This window comes from Carlito syrichta, unplaced genomic scaffold, assembly GCF_000164805.1.
Source record: "Carlito syrichta isolate Samal-C Ts95f unplaced genomic scaffold, Tarsius_syrichta-2.0.1 Scaffold305624, whole genome shotgun sequence".
Taxonomy (NCBI): domain Eukaryota; kingdom Metazoa; phylum Chordata; class Mammalia; order Primates; family Tarsiidae; genus Carlito; species Carlito syrichta.
Window position 1 is genome coordinate 182,688 of NW_007249720.1, and position 27,304 is coordinate 209,991.

At 41.0% G+C, this 27,304-nt stretch overlaps 1 protein-coding gene across 2 annotated transcripts; it reads left to right on the plus strand.

Moving 5' to 3' along the window:
• Nucleotides 1-2,469: 2,469 nt before the first annotated feature.
• On the plus strand, nt 2,470-27,069 carry LOC103264181 (thrombospondin type-1 domain-containing protein 1). 2 transcript variants are annotated; one of them, XM_008061826.2, is made up of 4 exons: nt 2,470-2,621; nt 7,745-8,710; nt 18,049-18,207; nt 25,452-27,069. In XM_008061826.2, exons 1-4 carry the CDS (start codon nt 2,564-2,566, stop codon nt 26,828-26,830), a joined length of 2,562 nt encoding a protein of 853 aa, XP_008060017.1. In that variant the 5' UTR covers nt 2,470-2,563; the 3' UTR covers nt 26,831-27,069. The 2 variants fall into 2 exon arrangements, with proteins under 2 accessions (XP_008060017.1, XP_008060018.1); XM_008061827.2 differs by lacking the exon at nt 18,049-18,207.
• Nucleotides 27,070-27,304: the final 235 nt, after the last annotated feature.

The following is a 27,304-nucleotide window of genomic DNA, read 5'->3' on the forward strand; positions in this document are numbered from 1 at the left end:
CGCGGGTGTTGCTGAGTGGATGAGACCCGCCGCCGACGGGTGCTGAGTCCGCATCTCCGAGACCCTTGAAGAGTCGCTTCCTGGGATGGTAAGCGTTGCCGAATCAGTCTCTTTCCAAAAAGAAATTCTTTTTGGGGGTACAAACCGTGTGAGATGTAGGCATTTCAAAATAGTCCTCCTTAAGAGGACTTTATGTAAGCTGATGACACCAGGGCTGGATTTCCAAGCGTGAACTTGACTTTCAGGCCTTTGGAGAGCTGAGTAGTTGGGGCGAGCGCGGCCGTGGGACCCGGGCAGAGCAGACTTGACTGAATAAATAACGCCTGTTTACACCAGCTGCTTTGGAGCGAGGAATTTCCTCCTGATAAATATTGTTTTTAGATGTATGCACACGAGGATGTGGATGTTTGCCAGAAGGGACAAAATCACTTTGCTTCTTTTTGTTTCTCCTTTTATTTGACAAGTTATTGGTCCTATGGACATTAGCATAATTCATTTTCTGCTACTATGGAGGGGGGTATAGAAGCGGTGTTCTAAGTTGGTTTCAGCAGAGACATGGGATCTAAGGTTGAATGATGCTGTCAGCCATTGAGAATATTTACAACTTCTCTCCACCCTCTCAGCTGATGCATTTAGAAATTGCGTATCAAGTGTATAGATGTGAATGCTATAAATGCTATATAGAAGTATTTTCAAATGTATGTAAGCTCTTATTTTTTTTAGAACGATTCTGAAAACAAGCATCCTATGTAACTAGTTGTGATATTGGGACCAACATGTGGAAAGAAAATAAGCAAGTAAAGTAGAAAAAAATTAAAGAGGCATATTATGATTATGATCATAATCCATGTTATAATTGACAGGTCGGTTTTTTAAAAAATAATTCTGCTTCTGTTCCATTCTAAGTATTATCATACAATTTTGTGTTTTACTGGTCATTTTCATAAGAAGGAAATGTGCTATAATCACAAAATCAATTATAACTAGGGGTTTAAAAAAGACTGTTGTGGTGGAAGCAAGCAATTGGGAGAAGCCAGTTAAACCTTTCCTTAGCTTATTTTTCCTTAGTTTGGTTATTGAGTATCAGTGACTTAAAATAAGATTTTAATTGCCCTAGGTGCCCACACTTACCCAAGAGACGGGATGATGCTTTCTGCAAGGGCCTCACCTTCTATCTTTGGCCAGGTTTCCCAATCTATGTTCAAGGAAATAATTGGGTCAAATTTGTGACTAATTACACCAAAACAGAATTTTCTCTCTCTCTCTTTCTTTCTTTTTTTATTTTTATTTTTGGGGAGGGGAGGGAGCCCCAAACATCTGTATAATTACACTTCAAATCTCTGCTTCCTTTCAGGAAGTACAGTATTTCCTTTGTTCAACCAACTCTTGCTGAAAGCAAGCAAATAGAGACACACCAGTTTCCTTTCCATTGAATTTTGGTTTATTTCAATCAGTCTTCTTTAGTCCATTAATTTCTGTTCTTATCTGAAGAGATGTAACATATATTTGGCATGTAACATGTATTTGACATACTTGCTTATTAAAATATACTGTAAATAATAGGGGGACTGTAAACATTAAGAAAATATATTTTTGGTTATGTTTAATAGCACATAGTGTGCTAGCATGAAAAAAAAATCTGTTCTTAAATGTCCTGCATCTTATTCTGTAGTCAAATAGTCTGTTTATATTAAAACAAGTGCTTCTTCTTACAAATCATTCTGAACCACAGGCCAACAACGTTTTCCCTGCCGTCCTAGGTGGTCTGGGAAGATTGCTGTGTGAATCATCTGTCTCCTGCTGCATACCAGCAGCAACAAGTATTGCAAGACTGATAGAAGATGATAATTGTTATTTATCTGTTTTGTCCTTAAGACTGCCCTAAACAAGTGAAGCCAGGGTTACATGGAGTTCAAATTTAATTGTAATATACTATCTTTTTTTAAAGCTTTGATAGCTTGGATGTAGCTCTTAGAAATCATGAAACGAAACAATCCAGACACATCAAGGAAGTGTTAATAACTCATTTGTGGATGCCAGGCAGGGAGGGCTTGGGTATTCACAGCAAATGCTAAATGAAAGTTTGCCAAAATTTAGTGAATTGATCGGTGTGAAATGCCAAGTAAATAAATAATGTGAAAATGTATTATCCAAATTGGTTGTTAGCTTTGATAAAATTAAGCACATAACAATAACCTCTCCATTTAAGGATGCGCCATAATGAGAAAAGAGTTTGTTTGGTGCTTTGCAAAGATATTCTTGGTGTTGGGCATACCTGAATATCCTTGACAGATGAGCTGTAGTGTAATGAAAGGGGCTTGTATAATTATACATCATTGTCCCAGGGAAAATTAGTGTTCTCCCTAGTTTCCTTTCAGTGTCACCTGGGAAGTTTGACTTCTCAGCATGGTTTTGTCATTTCTTGATTACTACTTTATGAATCACATCGAATGGAGCCATCATTTTCTGAGGTTCTAATTTCAGGTGTTTTTGAAAAAAAATCACAATTCGAATGTGAGTAAGGACATGAGGAGACTAAAGACCTTGGATTTTGCTGATCAGAATGAAACTGATGTTGAAAGACTTTTCAAATCTATTGTTGGTGATGCTCTGTGACTATGGTGAGTAATGTGAGTATTCTTAATGCTATAGGTAGCAAAAGAAACATAAATGTGAGGTCTGTAAATGTGTTGATGTGATAAAGGAGACAGGGTAGCATCTATAGTGCAGTACCTTTGAAACTTGCAACTCTTGATTCTCTTATGGGGCTTTAGGTGTACTGCATTATTCAAATTTTACTTTAAATATACCAGAGTGCCAAAAATGTATACACATTTTAAGAGATGTTATTTATGTATTACTTTTCAAAGTTGAATTGAATTATAGTAGCAACTCAAAAGATTATGTTAATCAGATTAATGCTAGCATCACCATGCGACAGGCAGGGCAATCAAAGAAAATGGCAGAAGAACAGTTGTCATTCGATGAGCTCAAGACCATTTTGAAGTGGTATTTGAAATTTGAGAACATTGTGGAAGTACAATGACAGTGGAGTCATGAGTATGCAACAGAACCTCCAACACACCTAACAACTGCACACATTCATAAGTTTCAGACACATAGTACTACTGTGTGTAATGTGCACAAGGGGAGATCTGGGAGACCTCACACAGCAAGTCCTGCAGTAGTTTGCCATAATCAGAAGTTTCTGGATGCTGATGATAACAACTTTGAGCACCTCTCTTGTGATTGCAGAAGTCAAACGTGACTTGTATTCAACTTTTGTTATCAGTATATGTTGAGTATTACAATTTTAATAGTTTCTTTCCTTTCTTAAAATGTGTATACATTTTTTGGTACACTTTGTATTTTTAACTCTTTTACAAAAATAATAATAATAATAAACTCCAATTTTAACAAATTGGAGACAGGTATGTTACAAAATAATAGGCCGGGCTCAGTGACTCAACCTGTAAACCCAGCACTTTGGGAGGCCGAGGCGAGTGGATTGCCTGAGCCCACAGGTTAGAGACCATCCCGGGCAACTTGGCAAGACTTCATCTCTACAATAAACAAAAAAAAAAAAAATTAGGCACAGTAGTATGTGCCTGTAGTTCCAGCTACTTGGAAGGCTAAGGCGGAAGGATCGCCAGAGCCCAGCAGGTGGATGCTGGGGTGGCCATGAGCGTGCCACTGCACTCCAGCCTGGGTGATGGAGGAGACTACAACTCAAAAAAAAAAAGAAAGGAAAACTAAGTCCCATTTTAACAAATTGGAGACAAGTATGTTACCTTGAGTTATCTGATTGATTTCCCAGTAATTCAATATAATAAAACTCATACCCACACACACACACAATGATGTTTTGTATATTGAGGTTCTGCATAATATTTTACTTGACAAGAGTTTTGGTGCTAAGGTATCTTTGGAATTGCTCTGAATTTCAGTTCTTGATAGTTATGTGTTCCCAGACAAGTTTCTTAGTATCTTAACAATAATATTCACTTCACAGAGTTATTATGATAAAATAAAATCAAGAATGTAAAACATCATGAATATTTGAGTGAAAGTAGGTGCTTAAAGTGAATTCTCTTCATTCAGTTTCAACTAAAAACAGTTCATTTCTCAGAGAGTTTTACACAACTACTGAGTCAACAAGATTATAACATAACCTTCACTGCTTTTATTTTTTATGATTTCCAAATATTTCATAGATATCTAAGCAGTTGATGGTATGGGAGTGGATGTTATTTTCAAATTTGATGGAGAAAAATTGTGATCAAAGACATAGAGAATGCTGGTTTGTGTAGTATCAGTGACACAGCCAGTTAAATGGAGGAGAGGGTGTACTTTTCATTTAATTAGATCTCTTCTCTCAGTCTTTTCTTCATGAAGAAGAAGTTTATTTAAACAAGAAGACACTTGATTTAAGGAAAATGAATATGAGATTTATTTATTTTAAAGTAATTTATCCCTACTTAAAAACAGATTGCTCTACACGTAATAGTTGTCTACAAAAAATTGTGTCCTTGGTTTCATAATAACAAAAAAGTTGAAATTCTCAATTTTTTTTTTTTTTTTTGAGACAGTCTCATCTGTTGCCCAGACTGGAGTGAAGTGGCATGATCATGGCTCACTTCAGCCTTGACTCCTGGACTCAAGCACTCCTTCTACTTCAGCCTCCTGAGTAGCTGGGACTACAGGTGTGAACCACCACACCAGGCAATTTTTTTTTTTCAATTTGTGTAGAGATGAGGTCTTGCTATGTTACCAAGGCTGGTCTTGAACTCCTGGGCTCCTGCAGTCCTCGTACCTTGGCCTCTCAGAGTGCTGGGGCTATAGGTGTGAGCCACCATGTCTATCCTGAAATTCTCAATTTAAACAAAATATGCAAAGATGTTTGTTGCTGTTAAGAGCAAAAAATTACTGGAATAAAAAATAAAAGTTGAAAGAGCATAAAACAGCACAGAAGTTGAGTACACAGGCCACTAATTGCAAATAAGCTATTTTAATAGATCTGGGTTTTTTCACCTTCATCTCCACTTGATATTGATCAAATTATACCATTACCAGTTGTTTGTCTTTTTTTAAAACAACACGCTTATTTAGAAACACCAGTTTCTTCGAGTACAATAAGGAAATGGAGAGAAGGGAAATGAAATAGAGAAAACTATACTATTTGGTAGAATCAAATTGTAGTTTTCTAAATAAGAATGTATTATTGTCTGTATGCACAAGAGTGCTAGAGTAAAGTAGCAAAAAGTAGCAAATTCTCTCTTTAGTACACACCTTCTATCTGCGGCTGCTGGAGTCCATCAGTTGCATCTTTTTTCTTCATTTCCAAGTGGGCATGTGTATCTCTTTCACTGGTGTGTTCCCATCAAATCAAAATCTGATTTGCGTCATTGACAATCCTTGTCATTCACAATAGACTTTCATTAGTTAACCAAATAGTATATGCATACATGCCTCTTATTAAGTGCACCAGAGAACCATCCTGCCCCCGTGGATTCAAATGAATATGACTTTGTTCTTGGTCTTCACCCTCTCCTTGGGCTGTGGTGAGTGCAGGGTCTCTTTCGCCATTAGTTCAGTAAAGGTGCCAGGCTGGCTCTGCCAGCTGCACTAGGATCAGCCATCTTCCTCAAACTTGAGTGGTCTCTAGACAAAAGGCTATATCCCTCAACTTCGGTTATGCCTTAATGAAAAAAAAAAAGTTTATCCTATTAGAATTTCAGACAAGTAGCGATCAAGCATTCAAGTCTATCCAAGTTCTATATATTTTGTTTCACCTTATCCTAAATGAGAAACTTATCTTAAATGGTAAAGTGCTGAGCTAATAAAATTTTTAAAAACCGCTGTGTACCAGGATATTCATGTGCTGATTCTAATCATCATAGACTGAATACATATAAGGGTATTTTAAAGACTGCCAGCCCCTGAGAGCTAAGCTAGTGGTGCACAGGGTCATACACAGTGGTATAATAGACATTGGATACTCAGAAGAGGGAGGGCTGGAAATAGGTGAGGGATGAAGAACCACCTATTGGGTACAATGTACACTATTTGGGTTTCGTGTAAACTAAAAGCCCAGACTTTACCCCTATACAGTTCACCCATACAACTAAAAACCACTTGTACCCCTAAAGCTACTGAAATATCAAAATAAAAAATAAATGACTCATACAAAATTGACCATAATAATTGATTGGTAATACATTGACACATTAATAAGGTGATGATTTGTCATTGATAATGAAACAAAATACACAAGGTCAGTTTTTTTTCCAAAGAGAAGGTATTATATAACATGGGCAAAAGAACTATGAAAAATAAATACTATTAACGTGTGAGGTATTATGTTTAAATTCATTTATGTTAAAATGTCAAACACATCAGACTGTGTATCTTATTAGGCAATCTGCAGTTTAAAATCACATCAGTTTTCTCAGGGAACGACTTTCAAGACTATGCTAAGCTATTTTTTCTGATCTGTTGATTCCCAGGACTGGAATATTCTATCGCATTCTCTCTGCTCACCTAAATTCCACTGGTTTACCTATGATTATATTATTATATGCCTCTTCTGCTAATTTTTCTTCGTAAATGTGAAGAAATATCTCCTAACTTAGAAGGATAAAAACAAAACAAAACAAATTGCAACTTTGGAACAACTAAGGAATATCCAGATGCTAAAAAATATATGAAAAAACATGTTTAAAAAAAGACGATCAGCCCAAACAACGTAAGAGTCCCTTTGGACATATAATGTGATATACATATATTTTATATGTATGAGGTATATATAATAATAATAAATTCATGCTTATGCAAGTTTTTTGCAAACCTAAAAGATACTGCAGTCCCTTAAATTTAGAATTGTTTCTTTAGCCATTGGCCAGCTGATTGTTGTGTTGCCAAATTCTGCCTCCTTTGATATGTATTTGGACAGGGATCAAGACAGAAACAAGGGTTCTTATGTATCTATGTTCTTGCCCTCTTCATTTTGGCTGCTCTACTGGGTCTCTTTTAAAAAGATATAATTGATCCTAACTGAATGATACCTAGGAAGCTACCAGTCATCTATTTAGACCAATACCAGTTGCTGTAGTACCATTAAAATTGCCAAAGACAAACCTACTTATTTCATAAGCATTCACTCTATTTCTTGGGCAACCCATGCAGAATAAAGTGTCAATATTTCTCATCCACACTATTTCTATTACTGGTAAAAATTCCCAAGCACTTCTCTTGAATATCAGAAAATAATAACTTTGAAGTAAGTTCAAGGTCTTACACTTAAAATATTCTAGAGCAGTTTGTATTGTTATTTAAATTAGGCTTTCTCTTACTTCACTGTATATTCATTTCCCTCAAATACCAAAGTATGGTTAAGATGAAAAATGTGAAGTACTGGATTTTCTTTGTCCTGAGAACTGTCAATTCTAGCTCTAGATTTTCACTGCAGATATATTATATTGTTGAGTGTTGAGAATTCAGAGTATTTATCACTAATTAGTTATTTTAAACACAACCATGAAACATGAAGTTGAAGGAACAGAGCCATTTTAGAATGGAAAGAACACCATGCCCAACTTCCAGGACCTGTACTCCATCTGTATTTTACAACATCCTTGGCTCAGTTCTAACTTCTCTTCTGTTTAACATGCTGTTTTATTCAGTGTCACCAATAGTGCTATTCAAATGCACCTTTTGAAAACCAATTCTGACCATTTTGTTTCAGTTCTTGGAGAAGCTGAATATCTGCTCTTGGGAGAGCCAGGCCATGTAGCGCTAAGCAACAACACAGTGTCTGTGGATTTCCAGTATTTTGATGATGCTAATGAAACGCTAAGAAATGTTTCTGTCCTACTGTTGGATGCCAGCACCAATCAGACTGTTACCACCAAGTACCTCCTGACCAACCAGTCCCAGGGAACACTCCAATTTGAGTGCTTCTATTTTAAGGAGGCTGGTGACTACTGGTTCACAATGTCTCCAGAAGTGACAGATAATAGCACTCCAGTTCCCTGGTGGGAAAAAAGTGCCCTTCTGAAAGTAGAATGGCCTGTCTTTCATATTGACTTGAATAGGACCTCCAAGGCAGCAGAAGGCACCTTCCAGGTGGGCCTATTTACCAATCAACCACTATGCCTGTTTCCTGTGGACAAGCCTGACTTGGTAGTAGATGTCATCTTCACCAACAGTCTTCCTGAGTCAAGAACAAGTCCAGGACAGCCGCTGGAAATAAGAACCAGCAAAACGACAGAACTTGCTCAAAGTCAGTGGGTTGAGTTTGGCTGTGCACCAGTAGGACCAGAAGCCTATGTTACTGTGTTGCTGAAGCTGCTTGGGCGAGACTCAGTCATTACCTCCACAGGACCCATTGACCTGGCCCAGAAATTTGGATACAAACTAGTAACGGTGCCAGAACTCATATGTGAGTCTGGTGTGGAGGTGATGGTGATGCCTCCCCCGTGCATTTTTGTCCAAGGGGTGGTCGCTGTCTTCAAGGAGGCCCCCAGACGCCCTGGGGAGAGGACCATTCAGCTGGCTGAAAACAGCCTGCCTCTAGGAGAGAGGAGAACAGTATTTAACTGTACTTTGTTTGACATGGGGAAGAATAAATACTGCTTTGACTTTGGCATTTCAAGCAGAAGCCATTATTCCACAAAGGAGAAGGAGTGCATGCTAATTCAGAGAAATATGGGTTGGTATTGAGATTTTTAAATAATGTTTTTATCAGTTCAGTGTCTTCATGTAATCAAAATGATTATTTAGGATTTAGGTGAATTTTAGGTGAATTGTATCATTATTTTTATGGTTCACTCCCTATAATGTACCAATTGGCATTATCATACTTATCTGAAAAATTAATAGTATTGGTAAACCCACTTAACCTCTTTAGAACTCAGTTTCCCCATCAGTAAAATAGGGATCGTAAAAGTACCTACCTCAGAGTTGTGGGGATTGAATGAAGTAAACATGCAATGCTCTTAGTGTACTGCCTGGCATGTAGGAAGTGCTCGATAAACATTAGCAATTGTTATATTAATATATTTTAAATATATATTATATATAATATATATTGTATATGTGTAACATATAACATGCATTATATAATATAATAATAATTACATAATATATATTATAAAGATAAGTCCATGACAGAAATTATTGGAATTCAAGACTAAATTTCAAATTGTCTTTAGTAATTTCTGTCTTTCTCTAGCTGAGTATGTCTCTTTTCTCTTAAGTCATCCTTATAGGAATGAAGCCTCCTCCTTAGTGTGAAACCAAAACAAGATTCCTAAAAACCTATTCAGATTCTGTATTCCTTGTGTAGTGCCCTACCAGATCACAAGGAGCAGGTTGGGACAATTCCATCCACCCCCCACCCCCACTCTGCTCTTTGCACTTCTTTTCCTTTTCCTGGAGTCAGCCTGGTCTTAGCAAGTGCTTTAATTTGGCAGAGATGGTCCGGTTCGCTTCCCTGTTGTTTTCTCTTATCCCCACTAAGGCCAGAGGCCCCTGACTGCACATGCCTCTGACTGTGCTTGTCTGTAACCCTAAGTGTTTCTTGCTCCAATTTTACCCACTTGGTTTCTTCAGAAGTCTCTTCCTTTGGCCCTCTCCCCTGCCAGGCTACTTCTCTGCATTCACTCCCCTCTCCCCAGCCTAGATTCCATGGCCCCTTCCTTTTACCACCCTCCTACCAGTATCCTAAACTCCTTTGCCCCCATTGTCCTTCCGATGCACCTGCCAGGTCACACCCCAGCTCTGCATGACTTCAACCATCTGCCAGCCGCCCACTGAACCCAGGCTGCATGGCAATCTCACACCCAGGCAGATTAGTGTCACTATTTGTGGATCATGCCTCCACCCTCCACAGGGCCTGTGTGCTGCCCAGCATGTCACCCTGGCCAGGTCATGCTCCGGTTTTGCACAACAGCCCTTGCAGACATCCTCCGCTCCCCACAAACCTCAACCCCTGCCCACAGGTTAACTCTGAGTTGACTTTGCCAACCAGCACATAGAGCAGCTGGAAGCTGTTAGGCAGGAACTCCACACCCTCCCACTAGAAGATCTGTAAGCCAATATGTGTCAGACCCAGCCTCTCCCCTTCGGTCTTGTAGACATGGAAGAGGTGTTATTCCTCCCTCCACTATGGATCTCAGCCCCTCTGCTCATTTGAGGAACCTTCTGTTAGTCATCATCTCCCTCTCTCTCCTATCTTTAACTGTCCTTTCCTTACTGGTTTATTCTCATCAGCTTTGAATTGTACTTAATTCTCTTATCTCAAAACAAAGCAAAAACCCCTCAACCATGTGCTCTCCCCCTGACATAGCCCTCTTTCTTTCTTCACTTTATAGCCCCAAAACTGTTCTTGAAAAGTTGTCTACACTTTAGGGTTCATTTCTTTAACTGTCATTGGATTTTCAACCCACTGTAAAATTGCTTCCACCCCCCCCACCACTTTCGGTGAAAATGTTTTCACCAAAGCAGCAGAGAATGAGCTGCAGGTCCCCAAATCCAGGGTCATTTCAGTCCCTGTCTTCATTGATCTTAGTTCTAGGACGCCACACTCGCCTTGCTCACTTCCCACCTCCCTGGCTGTTCCTTCACCGCCTCATGTCATTGGGTGCTGGTCATCTTCTCTTTTCACACACTTGCCAGGTGATTAGGCTTGATGCTAATGACTACAGACGGCATCTCTCCCCTGTTTTTCCCCTCAATCCAAGTGCTATGGAATAGCTGGCATCCTTCAGATGTCTCCCAGGCACCTCAAAGGCAGCATGTCTGGAATTGGACTCATCATTGTACCCCAACACTGCTTCTCAGAGTAAGACTGTGCCATCCACAGCAGAAATTAAAAACCGGGAGTCATGCTCTTCTTCACCTCCTGGAAACAATACATCACTGAGCCCTACAGCTTTATCTCCTGGGTGTCCATTTCTTCCCAGTTCCACTGACGCCATTTGGGTTAAGCCTGCATCACCCCTTACCTGCTCTCTTGCAGCAGATTTCTAATTGGCTCCCACCCATCCACGTCTTTCTCTCACTGTAGACTGAGGGATTATTTGACATTCAGGTTGGCTGAGGCTATTCACCTGGTTAAAACCTTTCACTTCACTTGACTTGAGGCTGGGAATCCACAAGACTCTCCATGGTCAGGCTGCCACTCTGCATTTATCATCTCTGGGCTGGGGCCTGGGCCACACTCCTACTTCCCCTGGTTAACATTAATTCATCCTCCAAGTCTTCACTTGAGTTGTTCTCTTGACCTCAAGCTGGTTCAATTCCTTTGTCGTACACTGTCTCAGTATCCTTTAGTGCCTCTTTCATGTCAGCTATCACTTTCTGCCATTGCTTGTTTAATGTCCTTCTCCCTCTGCTGTTTGATGGTCTTCCCTCCCCCCAAGCAGATGGAGGAAGCTCATTTGGTGGCAAAACTCAACTCGTGCTGCCATGAAGCTTTTAAAGGTCTTTATTTGGCCCACTTAGTATGCCTGACACATTAGGTCCTCAAAACATGTTTATTAAAGTGAAAATTGAACTCAGGTCTCAACTAGGTATTAGGAATAAAACAATTTGAGCTAATCTAATCATCTAATTCATTCTTGCCTTTTCAAAAAAAATACTTGTTCGGGGAGAAAAAAGTCTGAATTTAATAGAAATGAACCAAAGGAAGTCAAGAAATTTGGACCATTTGATTAAAGACCAACAAGGGACTACCTTGTTGGTTTTCTAACTGCTGGGTATTCCATAGATGCTTCCATTTGATGTCTAAAGACTGGGGTTTGAAAACCCACAGCAACAGTACAGAAGGATGCTGGGAAGGGGCATAACAGGAGTGGTTCTGTGAGTGTCCAGATTGAGGGTGGTCAGGGGCTACCTGTGGGGCTACCCTTGAAGCAACTTCTAGACACAACCACACAGTGGGGCTGGGAGAAGTAACTGGAGGAGCCAAACATGCCCAGAGACCCCTGATTCTCTGTGAGACAGAGCAGTCAGAGACTCTGTCGGGCTGAGAAATGAAATTTATGCTCAAGAAAGGAAACTCAGTGACTTCCTGTGTTATTGGTATATAAATTTATGACTGAACTTAGTTGTCTTTCCTCGTTTTCTATTTAGATTGATGGCTCTGACCAATGAAGAGTACCTTTTTTTGCCAAATGGCATCATTCAGGGACCTACTGTGACTTGTGGGAGCTGATGACTCAGACTGAATTTCTTATTAGTTTCTTTTGAAAAAGGAGTAATGTGTATTATATATTGGCTTATTTTTCCAAATATGTCTCAGGACCTAGGATAGTACTTAAACAACAATCTATAGCAAGTACATAAAGGATGTTGCCAAAAACGACTATGGTCTTTATCCCACTTAATAAGATAAATAACATTTATATAGTGATTACTTTGCACCAGGCACTGTTCTGAGTCCTTTATGTGTATTAACCCATTTCGTCCTCTTAACCTCTCTAGTTAGGTTCATTATACTGTCAATTTTATAGATGAAGAAATGGAGGCACAGAAAGGTTAAGTAATGTGCTTAGGATCAGTGGTGTTAATGTGGTACAGCCAGAACACAAACCCATGTTGCCTAGTTTGAAAGTTTGCTTTTACCACTATTCTATAACTGCCTTCCTTAAAATCAACTGTCAACACATGTATTCAATAATATAAAGCCTGTAGGTTGTACAAAAAAGGTTCTGTTTTTCTTCTTCAACCCACTGGTTCATCTTGTGCCACCCATCCCTCTTGGAAGACCCATAACCTCTTGGGAGTTCACTGGCCCAGTCATAAGCATGATTTGTTCAATATAAGTGAGCTTTGTTCTATGCAAAGAAAATCTGAGCAATGTATCCCAGGTGCCTTTGCTCCTACTCCTACTTCTTTATGTCCATAGAACTTTCTTATGAGCATGATTTGTTGAGTTGCTTTGGTTTCACGAGCAAAATGTCTTGCAGATGTGACTATTTCAAAGACTGTGATCCTTCAGATAGTCTTGGGGGCAAAAACAAATCTCCCTTTTTACATTTCAGACAATCATTCAGAATTAATATCCTCTATAATAGTCTGAAAGACATTTGGCCTCGCCAAACTGGTTTGTTATATAGTGTGAGCACATGCATGGACATCTAAACATGACAAAAAGAAACAGCCTTCCATTTGTGAAGGAAGACTCTTTGGAATGTTGGTCGTCTTGCTCTCCATTTCTTTAATACATGTACTATAGTTGTCTAATGAGTTTCTGTTTTGCCAAGTATTTTCCTTAAGGTTGTTAGCAGAGATCCTTGGGGATCAGATCAAATTACTTAAGCCATTTTAAAATTTTTTCTGGCTTAAATTTGATTATTGCTTTATTTGAGTCATTTCCTGTGTTTCCTGTTTGAGTAATTTGACTTAGAAATAAAGAGACATAAAAAGTAGCTTAAATGTTTATTTATTTTTTATTGTTAATTATCTTACAAGCTGTGATTTTACTTTCAGGGGAAAGAACTTTTTCAAAATGAGTTTTTTGACATAAATATTTATGCTTTTATCAAAGCTGATCTGATTCCGATCTCCACTAATGGAATTTTTGTTTTTGGTTTGACAAATGACTTTATGTATTTAAGTACATATATTTATATAAAGCAAAAGAAGAGCTCAGAAAGAATAACAAAAGTATTCTTAACTTTTATAATTCTACCTTTTGTGGTCTTAAATATGAGACAAAAGAAAAGGATAAACTATACATTGACATCATTTTCTTTCTTTCTTTTTGTTTGTTTGTTTGTTTGTTTGTTTTTTTGAGTTGGGGGTCTCACTCTGCCATCCAGGCTGGAATGCAGTGGCATAGTCATGGCTCATCCCAGCCTCAACCTCCTGGGCCCAGGCGATCCTCTCACCTTAACCTCCCAAGTAGCTGGGACTACAGGCATGAGCCACCATACCTGGCTAATTTTTTTATTTTTTTATTTTTTTTGTAGAGACGAGATCTCACTGTATTGCCCAGGCTGATATCCAACTCCTGGGCTCAAGCATTCCTCCTGCATCAGCCTCCCAAAGTGCTGGGATTGAAGTCTTGAGCCAATGCACCTGGTCCCATTGATATAATTTTCAATAGAGATTCCACAGTAGTGGGAATCCCAATAGATTTTCCAAAAATAAATCACAATACTTTAACTCACAGAAACTTTAATAAGAGATCCACAAAACTTTTTAAGCACTGAGGGCTTAGTGTTGGAACAGCTTTGAAGCCTTGTGGACAAAGCCAGCTTATTATTCCATCATATGAGGAGCTGTGGTGTGATCTGGAAGGCACAGAACCAATATTGTGTTCAGTTGGATCTCTAGATGGAACATAATCACCACACCTCAGTTGATGTTCGTCCAGGATACTGGTTTGTAATGCTCCTACCCTTGTAAAAATCCTCATCGACTTTTAATTGCTATAAAGAACTCATATTCCATTACTCACTCCAAAGTTTGCACCACTTGGCTAACCTGAGAATGCATCTGCTGTACACATTATCTTTATGTCCTGTAGTGCTTTGAATACCTTTGGCTACATTAGAAGCTTTTGTTGATAAAGAATGAAGAGAGACTTTTATGCAGAGCATGTTTTCTGCCTAGTGTTGGCAGGATCTGGCAGGTCTTGGAGTTGGATGGGTACTGACAGAGAGGAGACTTAGGGTAGACCTTTACTGGGAACTACTCGGGTATTCTATTGGCAGTGATTGTATCTGTCTGGAAGAGAAGTTTCCATTCACCATCAATAATGGCTGTTGTGTGTGCATTTTGAAGTTCTGGTGTTATGTGCTCCTTCATTTAGAATTGTTAGGGCTCCTTGCACTGAATGCTTTATCATCATGTGATGTCATTCATTATTCCCTGGAATATTCTTGGTTATATCTCTGTTTCTGTAATCTATTTTGTCTGATATTAAGATAGCCATGTTAGTTTTCTTTCAGTTAATGTTCACAGACATATCTTCTGTCCTTTTATTTTTAATCTGTATATGCCTTCATATGTAAAGAAATTTTTAAGCAGCATATAGTTGGATCATGTTTTATAAAATCTAATCTGAAAATTTGTTTTTTAATTGGTGTGTTTAGATTGCTTATATTTAGTATTATCATTATATGGTTATATTAAGATCTATTTTGCTGGTTTGCACTTGTTAAATCTGCTTTTTGTTACTTTTTTGTCGTTTTTTGCAGTCTTCTTTAGATTAATTGAATATTTTTATGATTTAATTTATGCTATTGGTTTATTGTTTATACCTTAAAATGTGTTTAGTGGTGGTCCTGGACTTTATAGTGTATATCATTTTTGTTTGTTTGTTTTTGAGTTGGAGTCTCACTCTGTCACCCAGGCTGGAGGGCAGTACCTTCTTTCCACCTCAGCCTTCCAAGTAGCTGGAACTACAGGCACACACTACCACATCCAGCTAATTTTTTATTTATTGTAGAGACGAGGTCTTGCCAAGTTGCCTGGGTGGATCTTGAACCCACGGTCTCAGGCAATCCTCTCGCCTTGAGCTCCCAAAGTGTTGGGATTACAGGCTGAGCCACCGAGCCCAGCACAATATATATCTTTACTCTCAATCTACCTTCAAGTATATGTTGCTTCACACGTGGTGTAAGGACCTCTAAACAAGGCATTCCCAATTTATTCTTCCCATTCTTTGTGTGGTTGTTATACATTTTACTTTATATATGCTGTCAAACACACAATATACTGCTACAATTTTGCTTTAGATTACCATATATATTTTAGAGCATTTAAAAATGAGAAAAAATGAATTTTGTATCTACTTTTATGTGTGCCATTTCCAGCACTCTTCGTTTCTTTGTATAAATGCAAGTTTTTGTCTGATATCATATTTCTTCTACCAGAAGGATTCCTGCTGATATTCTCTTAGTTTTGGTTTGTCTGAAACAGTCTATATTTCTCCATTATTTTTGAAAGATATTTTTGAGTTGGTAGTTTTTTATTTTTAATTTTTCAGTACCTTAGAGATGCCACTACATTATCATCTAGCTTGCATGCTTTGAACAAGAAGTCAGTTGTACCTCTCATCTTTATTCTTCTCTGTGTTTTATATATCTACTTCCCATTACCCACCACCATACCAGCTACAGCCTTCAAGGTTTTCTGTTTGTTTTTGATTTTCAGAAGTTTTAGTATGTGTGTCTACTTTTTAAACATTTTTTTCTTTTTTTGGTATTTATCCTGCTTGATGTTTTCTGAGCACCTTGAATCTGTGGTTTGGGATCTTCTATTAATTATGTAGAGTTCTTACTGTCTCTTCAAACATTTCTTCTGTCCTATTCTTTCTTTTCCTCTTAGTATTCCAATTACATGTCTGAGAGACTATTTGATATTGCCTTACAGCTCTTTGGTCTTCTATTCTGTTTTATGCACCCTTTTTTTTATTTCCTCTTTGTGTTTCAGTTTGGGAAATTTCTGTTTACCTGTATTCAAATTTACTGTTTTTCTTCAGCTCTGTTCCTGTTAATGAACCTTCTTAATCTGTGTTATCATGTTTTTAAAATTCTAACTTTTCCATTTGAGTCTGTAGTTTACAACTCTCTGATAAAATTTTTCATTTGTTTGTGCATCTTGTTCACCTTTTCTATTAAAATCTTTAACAGATAAATCATAGTAATTTTAAATTCTCTCTCTGATAGTCCTAATATCTGAGTCATGTCTGAGTCTGGTTCTCTTGATTTATTCCTCCTTGATGGTTTGTTTTATCCTGGCTTCTTTGTGTCTTATAATTTTTGGTTGAAAACTGGATCTCTTGTTTGTAGCTGTAAATACGAAGATATTAATGCCTGGAAATGGGCATACCTCTGTTTTTTCTAGGCCTTTAGTGTGGATGTTGGGTTAATATAGTAAGGAATTGATCCATGTTTGGGTTTTTTCTGTTCCTATCGCTGCTCTCAGTGCATCACAGATTTCAGAATTTTCTATTGTTACGTTGTGTATGGGAAGGCATTGCATGCATCACTGTAGGGCTTGTCTCCCTGCTCCTGTTCCACCCTTAGCTTTAGACTTGAACATGCACATCAGAGAGGTTTTCACCTCTTGCTCTGCCTCTCCCCCAGCAGTAGACTTTGGTATTTGGTACTTGGTATTTGCTAGCCTGGAGGGTAGGAGGAAGGTATTCTGTTGTACTGATTCTGCCTCAGCCTTATGCAAGAGCTGTGTTCTTAGGTTTCAGGAATGGGTCTTCTTGATGATCCTTACCCTCTCTAGTTGTACAATCTCTCTAAAAGTCTGGGCCCAGGATATTTTTGATTTTTCCCCAAGGGTGAAGGGTTTTTCTTTTTTCCATTTCCTAGTAGCACCTGGTCTCAACTGGTGCTCTTAGGACAACAGAGTTTGCTGCCTTCCTCTAACTGTTTGAGGCTTTTTTGTTTTTTTTTTAGAGAAGATAGGGAGAAGGATCTGGGGGAGATTTTGTCTTTTCCACAGTGCTACCCTTCCCTCCTTGGGCCTTCTCCATGAGGGAGGCTTTGTCTGGTCTTGCATGTGCTCTCTGTCGTTCTTGTGAGTATTTGGTGAGATCTGTGGAGAGGAGCCTACAAGTGGGTATAAATTCCCTGTGGGAATGTGACTCCTAGGGGTTCCATATTCTATACTAGCCCACACTAGGCTTTTGGAAATTTGTCCCGTTTTTAGATGAATTCTTCTCACCACCTTGTATGGAGCCTGGCACCTGCCCTGGGTAAAAAAAAAAAAAGTGTCACACCCCATCTTTCTTCAGAGAAGCCTATCTTTCCTTATACTTCAGGACAGTTGGTTGTCCTGTGACATCAACTCTCTTGTGGGTTCTAGGAATGTTAAGCCTTTGTAAATTATACAACTTTTTGGTTTGCTTGTTTGTTTCAAGGTTAGGAACAACACTCTTTCCAGCTTTTTACATCTCTGGAAATGTTTTTTATTCACTTTTCAAGCCCTAAGATTTGGGTTTTGCTGCTTCATTTGGGTGCAGTTAAGTACTGATCCTCAAATGAACTAGCATTAAAAGCATGACTTATGTCCTTGCAGAAACTTGGGGACTGTGGCAGCCATGGAGCCAGTGTAGCGCCACATGTGGGGATGGTGTCAGAGAGCGTCGCCGAGTGTGTCTCACTTCCTCCCCCTCCAGACCTGGCTGCCCTGGAATGTCCCTGGAGACCTCCCTGTGTTCCCTGGAGGAGTGTGCTGGTAGGTATTCTTGCTTCCTTCGGGAGTCTCTCCTCAGTGTTCATCAGAAGAAATAATGAGACTACCCCTGCCTGAGAGTCACCAGTCTGAGTTCAGCAGTGGACTCATTAATGCTCTGTGATTACTGTTGATTGTACTAACCCTGTATTTGTTAGTGTGTCTAAGACTGGGAATGGCTGGCAGACTAGCTTACCAGTAAAATTACGGAACTTAACACTGGAGAAGATAGGGAAATGATGAGGAAATACATTAAGTCCCCTACATATGAACCTTCAAGTTATGAACTTTAACATTGCACACCTGCATTTTATTATGTATTACTTCTCTCCATCAGGTGTCAGTATAGCCTGTTAAATACATACAGTACTATACTGCTGATTGTGTTAGTTGGGTACCTAGGCTAACTTTGTTGGACTTAAAAAACTTGGACTTACAAACACATTCTTAGAAAGGAACTCATTCATTTGTTGGGGACTTCCTATATGCCTAAATTAAGGCTTCAGACATATTAAATAATTTTTTAAAATACCAAAATGAGTGTGATGGTGATCATTTTTTTCTAATTTTTTTGTTTTTATTACTGCTGACTTTGCTTCTCCCCATCAAAAATGTGGAAAAACAGTTTTTCTTAATTTCTCTTCCTGTCATCTGAGAGAAGCCCAAGGGGACCACAGAGACCATTATTTGTCAAAATGGGTTAAGACTTCCTGTCTTGTTCCCTGAGTGGCCCAAGTTTACCACCACTATGCAGAAGGAGGAGTTAGGAACATTTCCTCTTGCTATAACCTGGGGGCTGGCCTTTCCCCCATTTTAAGCGTTTTCAAGGCTCACTTTAGTAACTTTTCAATGAGTATTTGATGTAGATGATTCATAGACCCAGTTAAGTTTGCTTCAGTTTAGGGAGCTGAAGTTCATTCATTTACCAGGTTACAGCAATGAATGATTCTTACCCTTCCTCATACCATCCCACCTCTTGACACACAGTCCCAGTGAGTTGACCAGCCTTTGCTCTAGTCCTGACTCTTCAATAATGTCTCCTGTCACATCCTACCCTCTTCTACTCTCCAATTCCAGATTAAAAGACCATCTTTATTTCCTTGTTTCTTTGGGATTTAGAGGAGTTAGATGCTTTTGTGTGTTTGGCTCTCCAAGCACCATTTAGGCGAAAACACAAGCACCTGGCAACATCTCAGTGAGTGTCTTCACCTGTGTCCTTAGAAAATTTTTCTTGCTATTTCATCTTTTCAGCCAGCACCATGGGCCTTTTCTCTTAATTCCAGCACCTTGAGGATGCTGTTCTCTCTCCTGTCTTCTTCTCATGGCAGCTTCAGCCCCAGGATCTTCTCCCAGCCCTTTGTTTGCCTGTCAAAGGTTCTGGGCCCCACCTGGAATCCATTCTTTCTTCAGTTATATTTCATACTGTTTTCTAAGACTCTCTTCTCTGTCTACTCTTTTCTTTATAGGTCCTCTTCATGGCTAACACCTCCTTCCTTGTGTATAATTTTCTTCAAATACTCCTCATTGCCGAGCTCAGTGGCTCAGCCTGTAATCCCACGCCTTTGGGAGACTGTGAGTGGATTGCCTGAGCCCGTGGGTTCGAGACCTGCCTGGGCAACTTGGCGAGACCTCATCTCTACAATAAATCAAAAAATTAGCTGGGCGTGGTAGCACGCGCCTGTAGTTCCAGTTACTTAGGAGGCTGAGGCGGAAGGATCGCCGGAGCCCAGTAGGTCGAGGCTGCGGTGGCTGAGAGCATGCCACTGCCCTCCAGCCTGGGCAACAGAGTGAGACTCCAACTAAAAAAAAAATTAAAAAATACTCCTCATCCTCTCAATTCTGTGATGCCACATTGTGTTCAGACATTCCATCGAGTTGAGTAGTACTCAAATGGATTTAAAATCAGTTGCCACTAGCTTCTGCTGTTTTTTTAGAAGTAACAACAATATCAACCATTTATTGATCACCTGAGATGCACCAGCACTTTAAATAAATTATCTCACTTTAACCCCACCAAAATTCCCACAAGATAGGTATCATGCTGGGCTCAGACCTTGAGAGCTCACTGTATGCCAGGCATTTGCCTACATGTCCTACACATATAAAGTAGATTTGTTCTTATCTCTACATTACAGATGAGGACTCTGGGGTATAGATATGGTGAGTGGCCTGCCCAAGATCGTGAGGTTAGAAAGCAGGGCACTACATCTAACTCCATACTAAGCTACCATCTTGAATACTTTGCCTCTATATACAGGCCAATCTAGCTTTCTAGAAGATGTATAAAAACTTGGAGTTTACAGTTATTTTTATTTTACAAATGTGATATTCTGGCATCCAATTCTTTAATACTGGGTGAGAACTGGAAATTTATACATCGTAAATTAGCAAAACAGATTACAGACTCCCCTACTTCTACTATAAGTGATCCTCAGGTAAATGATTATGTGGATAAAAATGGTCATTTCTTTCAAGCGTTTCTCTTTCTTTCTCTTTATTTTTTTAAAGAGACAAAGTTTTACTCTGTCACTCTGGCTGAAGTATAGGGGTGCAATCATAGCTCACTGTAGCCTCAACCTTCTGGCTCAAGTAGTCCTCCTGCCTCAGCTTCCTGAGTAGCTGGGGCTGCAGGTGTGCACCACAATGTCCCGCTAAATTTTATTTTTTAATTTTTGTAGAGGGAGAGTTTCACTGTATTGCCCAGACTGGTCTTGAACTGACCTCAGGCAACTTCCCACCTCCCAAAGTGTTGGGGTTATAGGGTTGAGCTACCACACCCTCCCTCTTTTTTCTACTCAATACATTTTCCACTTCTCAGAAACAGGAATGTGAAGCTCTGTTTGCAGGCCATAGAGCAAGTCTCCTTCCTGCCAGGGGAAAGAGGAGAGACTGGATGAGACAGAAATGGGCAAGACCAGCAGCTTTTGGGCTTTTCTCCAGTAGTGGTGTTTAAGGGAGCCAACCAGAATCAAAAGATAACAGAGCCAAGTGAGGCAGTTCATAGCATGTAGTAGTGATGCTGCTACCCACTGTCAGCAGCAGCCTCTGCAGATGAAGGAAGAACTGTGTCTGAGAACAAGTCTTTCGTCATTCAACTGTTTTCAATTGGTTGAGAGTTCAGAGTTTTGGTTGGCTTTAAAAGAATGCTGTTTTACCATGGTATAAATGCAGCTCTACATTATTTGGTCTAGAGTAGGAGGAGCCTACTGCTATTACACCTATGTTCTATCTGGTGGAATATCATGCATTTTGCTATTGCTTTTATAAATGAATTAAATGTAAAAATGAATCAATTAAATGAATATTTATTGACTACCAACTGTGCAATTTACTATGACTATGGTTGGAAATATATTTATAAGACATGTCCCTGTCTTGAAGGGTTGATAGAATGTGATAGAATAGCTCAGAAGGCACATAAATGGGCTTAATACACAGTGCAATGCAGGGTTTTCAGTGATCGAGGTATCCACAGTTTGCTACAGAAGCTTGCAGGGGTGCTAATCCATGCTAGAAATGTCTCATTCTTGAAGGAGGTGATATTTGAGCTGAAGTTTGAGAGCTGAGGTGTCCCCCAGGCCAACTGGGTGAGAATGGGGGTTTTAGCAAAGGGAGCAGTAGATGAAGTCATGGAAGAAGATGGCACATTAAGAGGCCTGGAGCATTGAAAATAACTTGGTGTGGCTGGGGGATAGTATGCCAAGAGAGAGTGGGAGACATGAAGCCAGCCAGGTGGACAAAGGCTGGATCCTAAGGGACCTTGAAGGTTTGAACCTGCATTTTCAAGAGATTGTTCTGACTGTAGCATGGAATATAAGTCAGACAGGTAAGCATACAGTAGGGCTTTCTGTTAAGAGGTTTTTAGGAACTCATATGCAAAATGCAGTGTTGGCAGTGAGAGGAGGGTTCAAAGATTCTGGATGTGGTGAGTAACGGAGAGGGAGGCGTGAAGGCTGAAACCCAGAATTCTAGTACTGGTAACTGCATGGGCCTTGGTGCTGCTCCCTTGAGATCCAGTATTTCAGATGAAGTGCAGGTTCTAGGGGAAGATGATGAGCCCTGGGCATGATGAGAGAGAGGTAGTGGAACATCCAGTGAAAAGAGTAGAGCTAGTGGAGCCAGAAATGGAATCTAGATCTCCCTGCCTCCAGAATTCATGCTCTTCTCTCCAAACTGCGTGAATGTTCTCATTGAAGCCTGGAGGGAGAAAGAGTTACAAGAGGTATCTAGCATTAGCCAGTGATGCAGGTCGGAACTCCTTTGAATTTGACGATTAGGTCATTCATGACCTCAACAGGAGCTGTTTCATTGGAATCCTGGGGGGCAGGTGGCAGGAGACAGAAGTAAAGATGTGTGAGCAGTAAGTCAGCAAATGTGGACTCCTCTTCTGTAAGTGTGGCTAGGAAGACAAGGAGCAAAGTATGACTGTGGCAGTGGGAGAAGACTGGAAAAGAGTCTTTTAATTTTTTTATTTTTAAAATTATTATTGTTTTGTGTTGGGGTCTCACTCTGTCACCCAAAAAGGAGTGCACCATCACAGCTCACCGCTTTGACCTCCTGGGCTTAGGAGATCTTTCTTCCTCAGCCTCCCAAGTAGCTGGAACTACAGGCACATGCCACCATGCCCAAATAATTTTTAAATTTTTCTGTAGAGACGAGGTCTCACTATGTTGCCAAGGCTGGTCTCAAACTCTTGTACTCAAACAATCCTCTGGTCTTAGCCTCCCAAAGTGCTGAGATTATGGCGTGAGCCACTGCGTCTGGCCTAGGAGAAGAACCTTTTTAAAGTTAGAAGAGCTTGAGCATATTCCTATGCTGAGGAAAAGGAGCTACACAGAGGAGAAGCTGAGATAATTGCTTCAGAGGAATGATCTCCCAGAGAAGGATGGCCTAGAGAGCATTTGCTGGTAGCCTCAACTTTTATGGGAGGAAACTTCTTCCATTGATTGTGTAGAGAAAGAGGTCAATGATGCTGCTGGCAAGTTTGTCGGGGAGGGGAAGGTAGCAGAAGAAGCTGGGGGTGTACTTGCCTAATGGCTTCTGTTTTTTTGTGTGATCTACTAGGATGCTAAGGAAGTGTATTGAGTCGAAAGCTTGAGGGAGTGGTGAAATTTGGACCAGGTGTTATAGAGGACCCACAGAAGGATGTGTGGGCAGCTGAGTTTGGGCGCTGTGACTATACACTGGCTTGCATGGTTGTGGGATTTTCTCCACCAGTACTCAGAGCCTGGGTGTAGCAGCAGAGAATTCACATCTGGGTTTATCTAGGGTTGAACTTTTGCTGCAGAGCAGGGGAAGGTATATACCTCAGTGTTAGAGGTCAGTATTAGAGGTTGATGGAAGGAAAATGGTTTCAGTGATAGATCCCTGGTATAAGATCACAGTTAGGGGCAGAAGTAATGCAGGAAGGTGGCTGGCAGGTGGGAGAAAATGGAGGCTTGGAGAATGAGAAGTCTGAGTGCGGTTGAATCATCTAGTGTTGTAGTAGTGAATAAGTGAGAGAAATAGGCACAGTCAGAGTGGGCCAAGCAATTTCAGATTTCAGAACAGGAGCAGCTGCAGGCAGTGAGAGGATATGACATGTTGGAGGGACCAAGAGTTGCCTGGGATGGTCCTAGCTCTGAGCTAGTGAGACAGCCTGGGACCCAGGTACTAGAATGATTGACCGCTGGTGGGAAGATGGGAGATGACAGTGTTGAGGGAGGAGTAGAGGGTGGTCTAGGTGGATGGCACGGGCATCGCAAAGTGGAAGTCTTATAGGGAGGTGAGGGAGTGTGGGTTGAAAATGGCAAATGTACTTGGGTAGCACACCCTGTTGTTGGCCCTATTTGCTTGTAAAGGGTGTGACTCCTCCCACTGAAGGGTTGGGGGAAGCCGTGCCCTGTGGATAGCCAGGTCACAGGTAGGACAAGGGGGTGAAGGAGGTGTTTTGTGGAAAGGTTAGGGATGTTGAGGAGTTTGTAATCAGGTGACCCCTGGGGTATAGTAGAAAGGAAGGTGGATAGTGGGAGGGTGGTTGAGGAGCCGAAGCACAGACATGGCAGTGATAGGCAATAGGATAGGTGACCAGTAGGGAAAGAGGGGAGGGTCAGGTGCTAGTGACTGATGGGGTCTTAGGTTACTAGGTGTTTCAGTGGCAGTACCCTCAGAGGCTTCAGGTGGCGCCCACATCTTGATGGACATTTTTATGATGGTCAGGCAAACCAGTTTGAGAGAGCAGGGGAAAAAGAAGAAAAATCCAGCTAGGCATGGTGGCTCACACCTGTAATCCCAGCACTTTGAGAGGATGGGATGGGAGAATTGCTTGAGCCTAGGTGTTTAAGACTAGCCTGGGAAACATCGCAAGACCTACAAAAAATAAGTCTCTACAAAAACAGACAAATAATTAGCCAGGCATGGCAGCACTTGCCTGTAGTCCCAGCTATTAAGGAGGCTAAAGTGGAAAGATTGCCTGAGCCCAGGGGGTTAAGGCTGTGGTGAACCATGATGATGCACTCTATTCTGGGTGACAGAGTGAGACCTCGACTCAGGAAGAAAGGAAAGGAGTGAGAGAGGGAGGGAGGAAGAAAGGGAGGGAGGGAGGGAAGGAAGGAGAAAGAAAAAAATCCATGCCACTTGGAAAGTAGGAGGGGAGTGGACAGCTGAAAATAGAAAAATGAGAACTCAGAGGACTTAACAACTAGGAAAAACAGTTTCTGGATATGAGAAGGGGGAAGTGAGTTGTATTATATTGTGACAGCTTTATTTTCATCAATTCATTTCTCTAAGATGTGCAAATTTAGGCTACCTAAATTTAACCTGCCTAAATAATTTTGTTTCAAATTGTATACTCGGTAAGAATTTTTCAGTGTGTCTCTCATGGGTACATTTAACTACAGATACCATGTTTACAGTATTGGAAGCAATAAATCTGGATTTTTTACCTTGAAATTTTCTACATGCTGCTTTTATGTAGAAAATGTAAGGTGAGTTTAGCAGGAGCTGGTGAGCATAAGAGTTGCCTTGATAGTGGCTTATGGGGTCAGCTCACTTCTGTGGGCTGGTGGTGACCTTGTTTGGCCTCAGCTGCCAGCAGAGTTCCATGTATTAATATAAGACCAGAGATCTCTGTCCTTGTTTATCTTCCTTCTTTCCTTAACTACAGGATAATTAGAGCAAGCCACTCAGAGGTCCTAAAGCCATACAGAGAAAACCATGCTGGATAATACATTTGCTCTTCCATTTTGTTTTTTGTTTTTGTTTTTTAGTTTTCTGGCCATCCAGTCCATCTCCACTTCAGCCCCAGGGCCCGGTGAAGTCCAACAACATCGTGACTGTCACTGGGATCTCCCTGTGCTTGTTCATTATCGTTGCCACCGTGCTCATCACACTGTGGAAGAGGTTTGGCCGCCCCCCCAAGTGCAGCACCACCACTCGACACAACTCCATCCACTCCCCAGGCTTCCGGAAGAACTCAGATGAGGAGAACATCTGTGAGCTGAGCGAGCGGCATGGGAGTGTCTCAGATGGGGGGGACGGGCCCGTGGGGACTCCCGGGGAAATGGGCATCCCTCTGACCTACAGGAGGAGTGTGCCAGTCACTCCCGAGGACGATGCCTCTGGCAGCGAGAGCTTCCAGTCCAACGCCCAGAAGATAATCCCCCCTCTGTTTAGCTACCGCCTGGCCCAGCAGCAGTTGAAAGAGATGAAGAAGAAAGGCCTGACAGAAACCACCAAAGTGTACCATGTGTCTCAGAGTCCCCTGACAGACACTGCTGTCGACGCGGCTGCCAGCCCCCCCTTAGACTTGGACAGCCCAGAAGAAGCTGCAGCAAACAAGTTCCGAATCAAATCCCCATTTCCAGACCAGCCTGTGGTCAGTGCCGGGGAAAGGCCTCCCTCCAGACTGGATTTCAGCGTGTCTCCTGCCAGTTGTGCCGTCAGCCCCAGCCAGACCCTGATCCGCAAGTCTCAGATGAAGCATGTGGGCGGCAGAGGGGGCCCGATGGAGAAGGGCCATGCCAGGAATTCTCATTTCAGGAGGACAGCTAGTTTTCATGAAACCAAGCAGCCCCGGCCATTCAGGGAGAGAAGCATGTCCACTGTGACTCCACGGCAGGCCCCCACCTACAGCTCTAGGATGTGGACCTGGGACCAGGCAGAGGACAGATTCAAGTCTCAGAGTCGAGGCACCCATCCGTTTCCTGAGAAACTGGAACATTTCCAAGGGGCCGGTGGAACCAGTGGTCCATTAAGCTCTCTCCCTAAATCCTACACCTTGGGGCAGCCCTTGAAGAAACCAGACCTGGGGGATCGCCAGGCAGGATTAGTGGCAGGAGTTGAGAGAACAGAGCCTCAGAGAGCTCGGAGGGGACCGTCCCCCAGTCACAGGAGTGTCTCAAGGAAGCAGTCTTCCCCCACTTCCCCCAAAGATAGCTACCAGAGGGTCAGTCCCCTGAGTCCTTCTCAATGTAGAAAAGACAAGTGTCAGAGCTTCCCTGCCCACCCTGAGTTTGCCTTCTATGACAATACGTCATTTGGCCTTACTGAGGCTGAGCAGAGGATGCTGGACCTCCCAGGATATTTTGGGTCAAACGAAGAGGATGAAACCACAAGTACACTTAGTGTGGAGAAACTGGTCATCTAGACCAAGAATCAGTTGGAGACTTTACACAACTGGGATCAGCTGCTCACGTTGTTCTGGGGTTGTTTTATAGAACTTTATACCATAGGACAGAATGTGGGGGGAAAATGACTCACACAGAGGAGGATGTGTGTGTATGCATGTGTTTTATTTCATAAGGAAAAGTTATTTATGCCGAATTTTTTCTTTTTCTACCAAATTTCTATTTGTTGATTACTAATAACTGATAATAAAATTTAAATTAAAAAATGGAGCTTGGTCTGTCGTGTGGATATGAAAGACGTTAAGATGTGACTTGTATAATATGCTTTGAGTCCTGCATTGGCAATTTCTAACCGGAAGCCCAAATCTCAACTAGTAAGGGTTGGAGCAACTTGGTATCAGAACTCTGAATTGTAATTTATTAAGTTATCAATGTCTTGAAGGCTAGGCATTGTGGCTCATGCCTGTAATCCCAGCACTTTGGGGGGCTGAGGA

What these genes read in the sequence shown, in the direction of transcription:
- LOC103264181 (XM_008061826.2), top strand. Translation starts at nt 2,564, where the DNA reads ATGAAACTGATGTTGAAAGACTTTTCAAATCTATTGTTGGTGATGCTC. An exon ending in GGTGATGCTCTGTGACTATG is followed by an intron (nt 2,622 to 7,744) that starts GTGAGTAATGTG and finishes ATTTTGTTTCAG; the next exon opens with TTCTTGGAGAAGCTGAATAT. An exon ending in TTCCCTGGAGGAGTGTGCTG is followed by an intron (nt 18,208 to 25,451) that starts GTAGGTATTCTT and finishes TTTGTTTTTTAG; the next exon opens with TTTTCTGGCCATCCAGTCCA.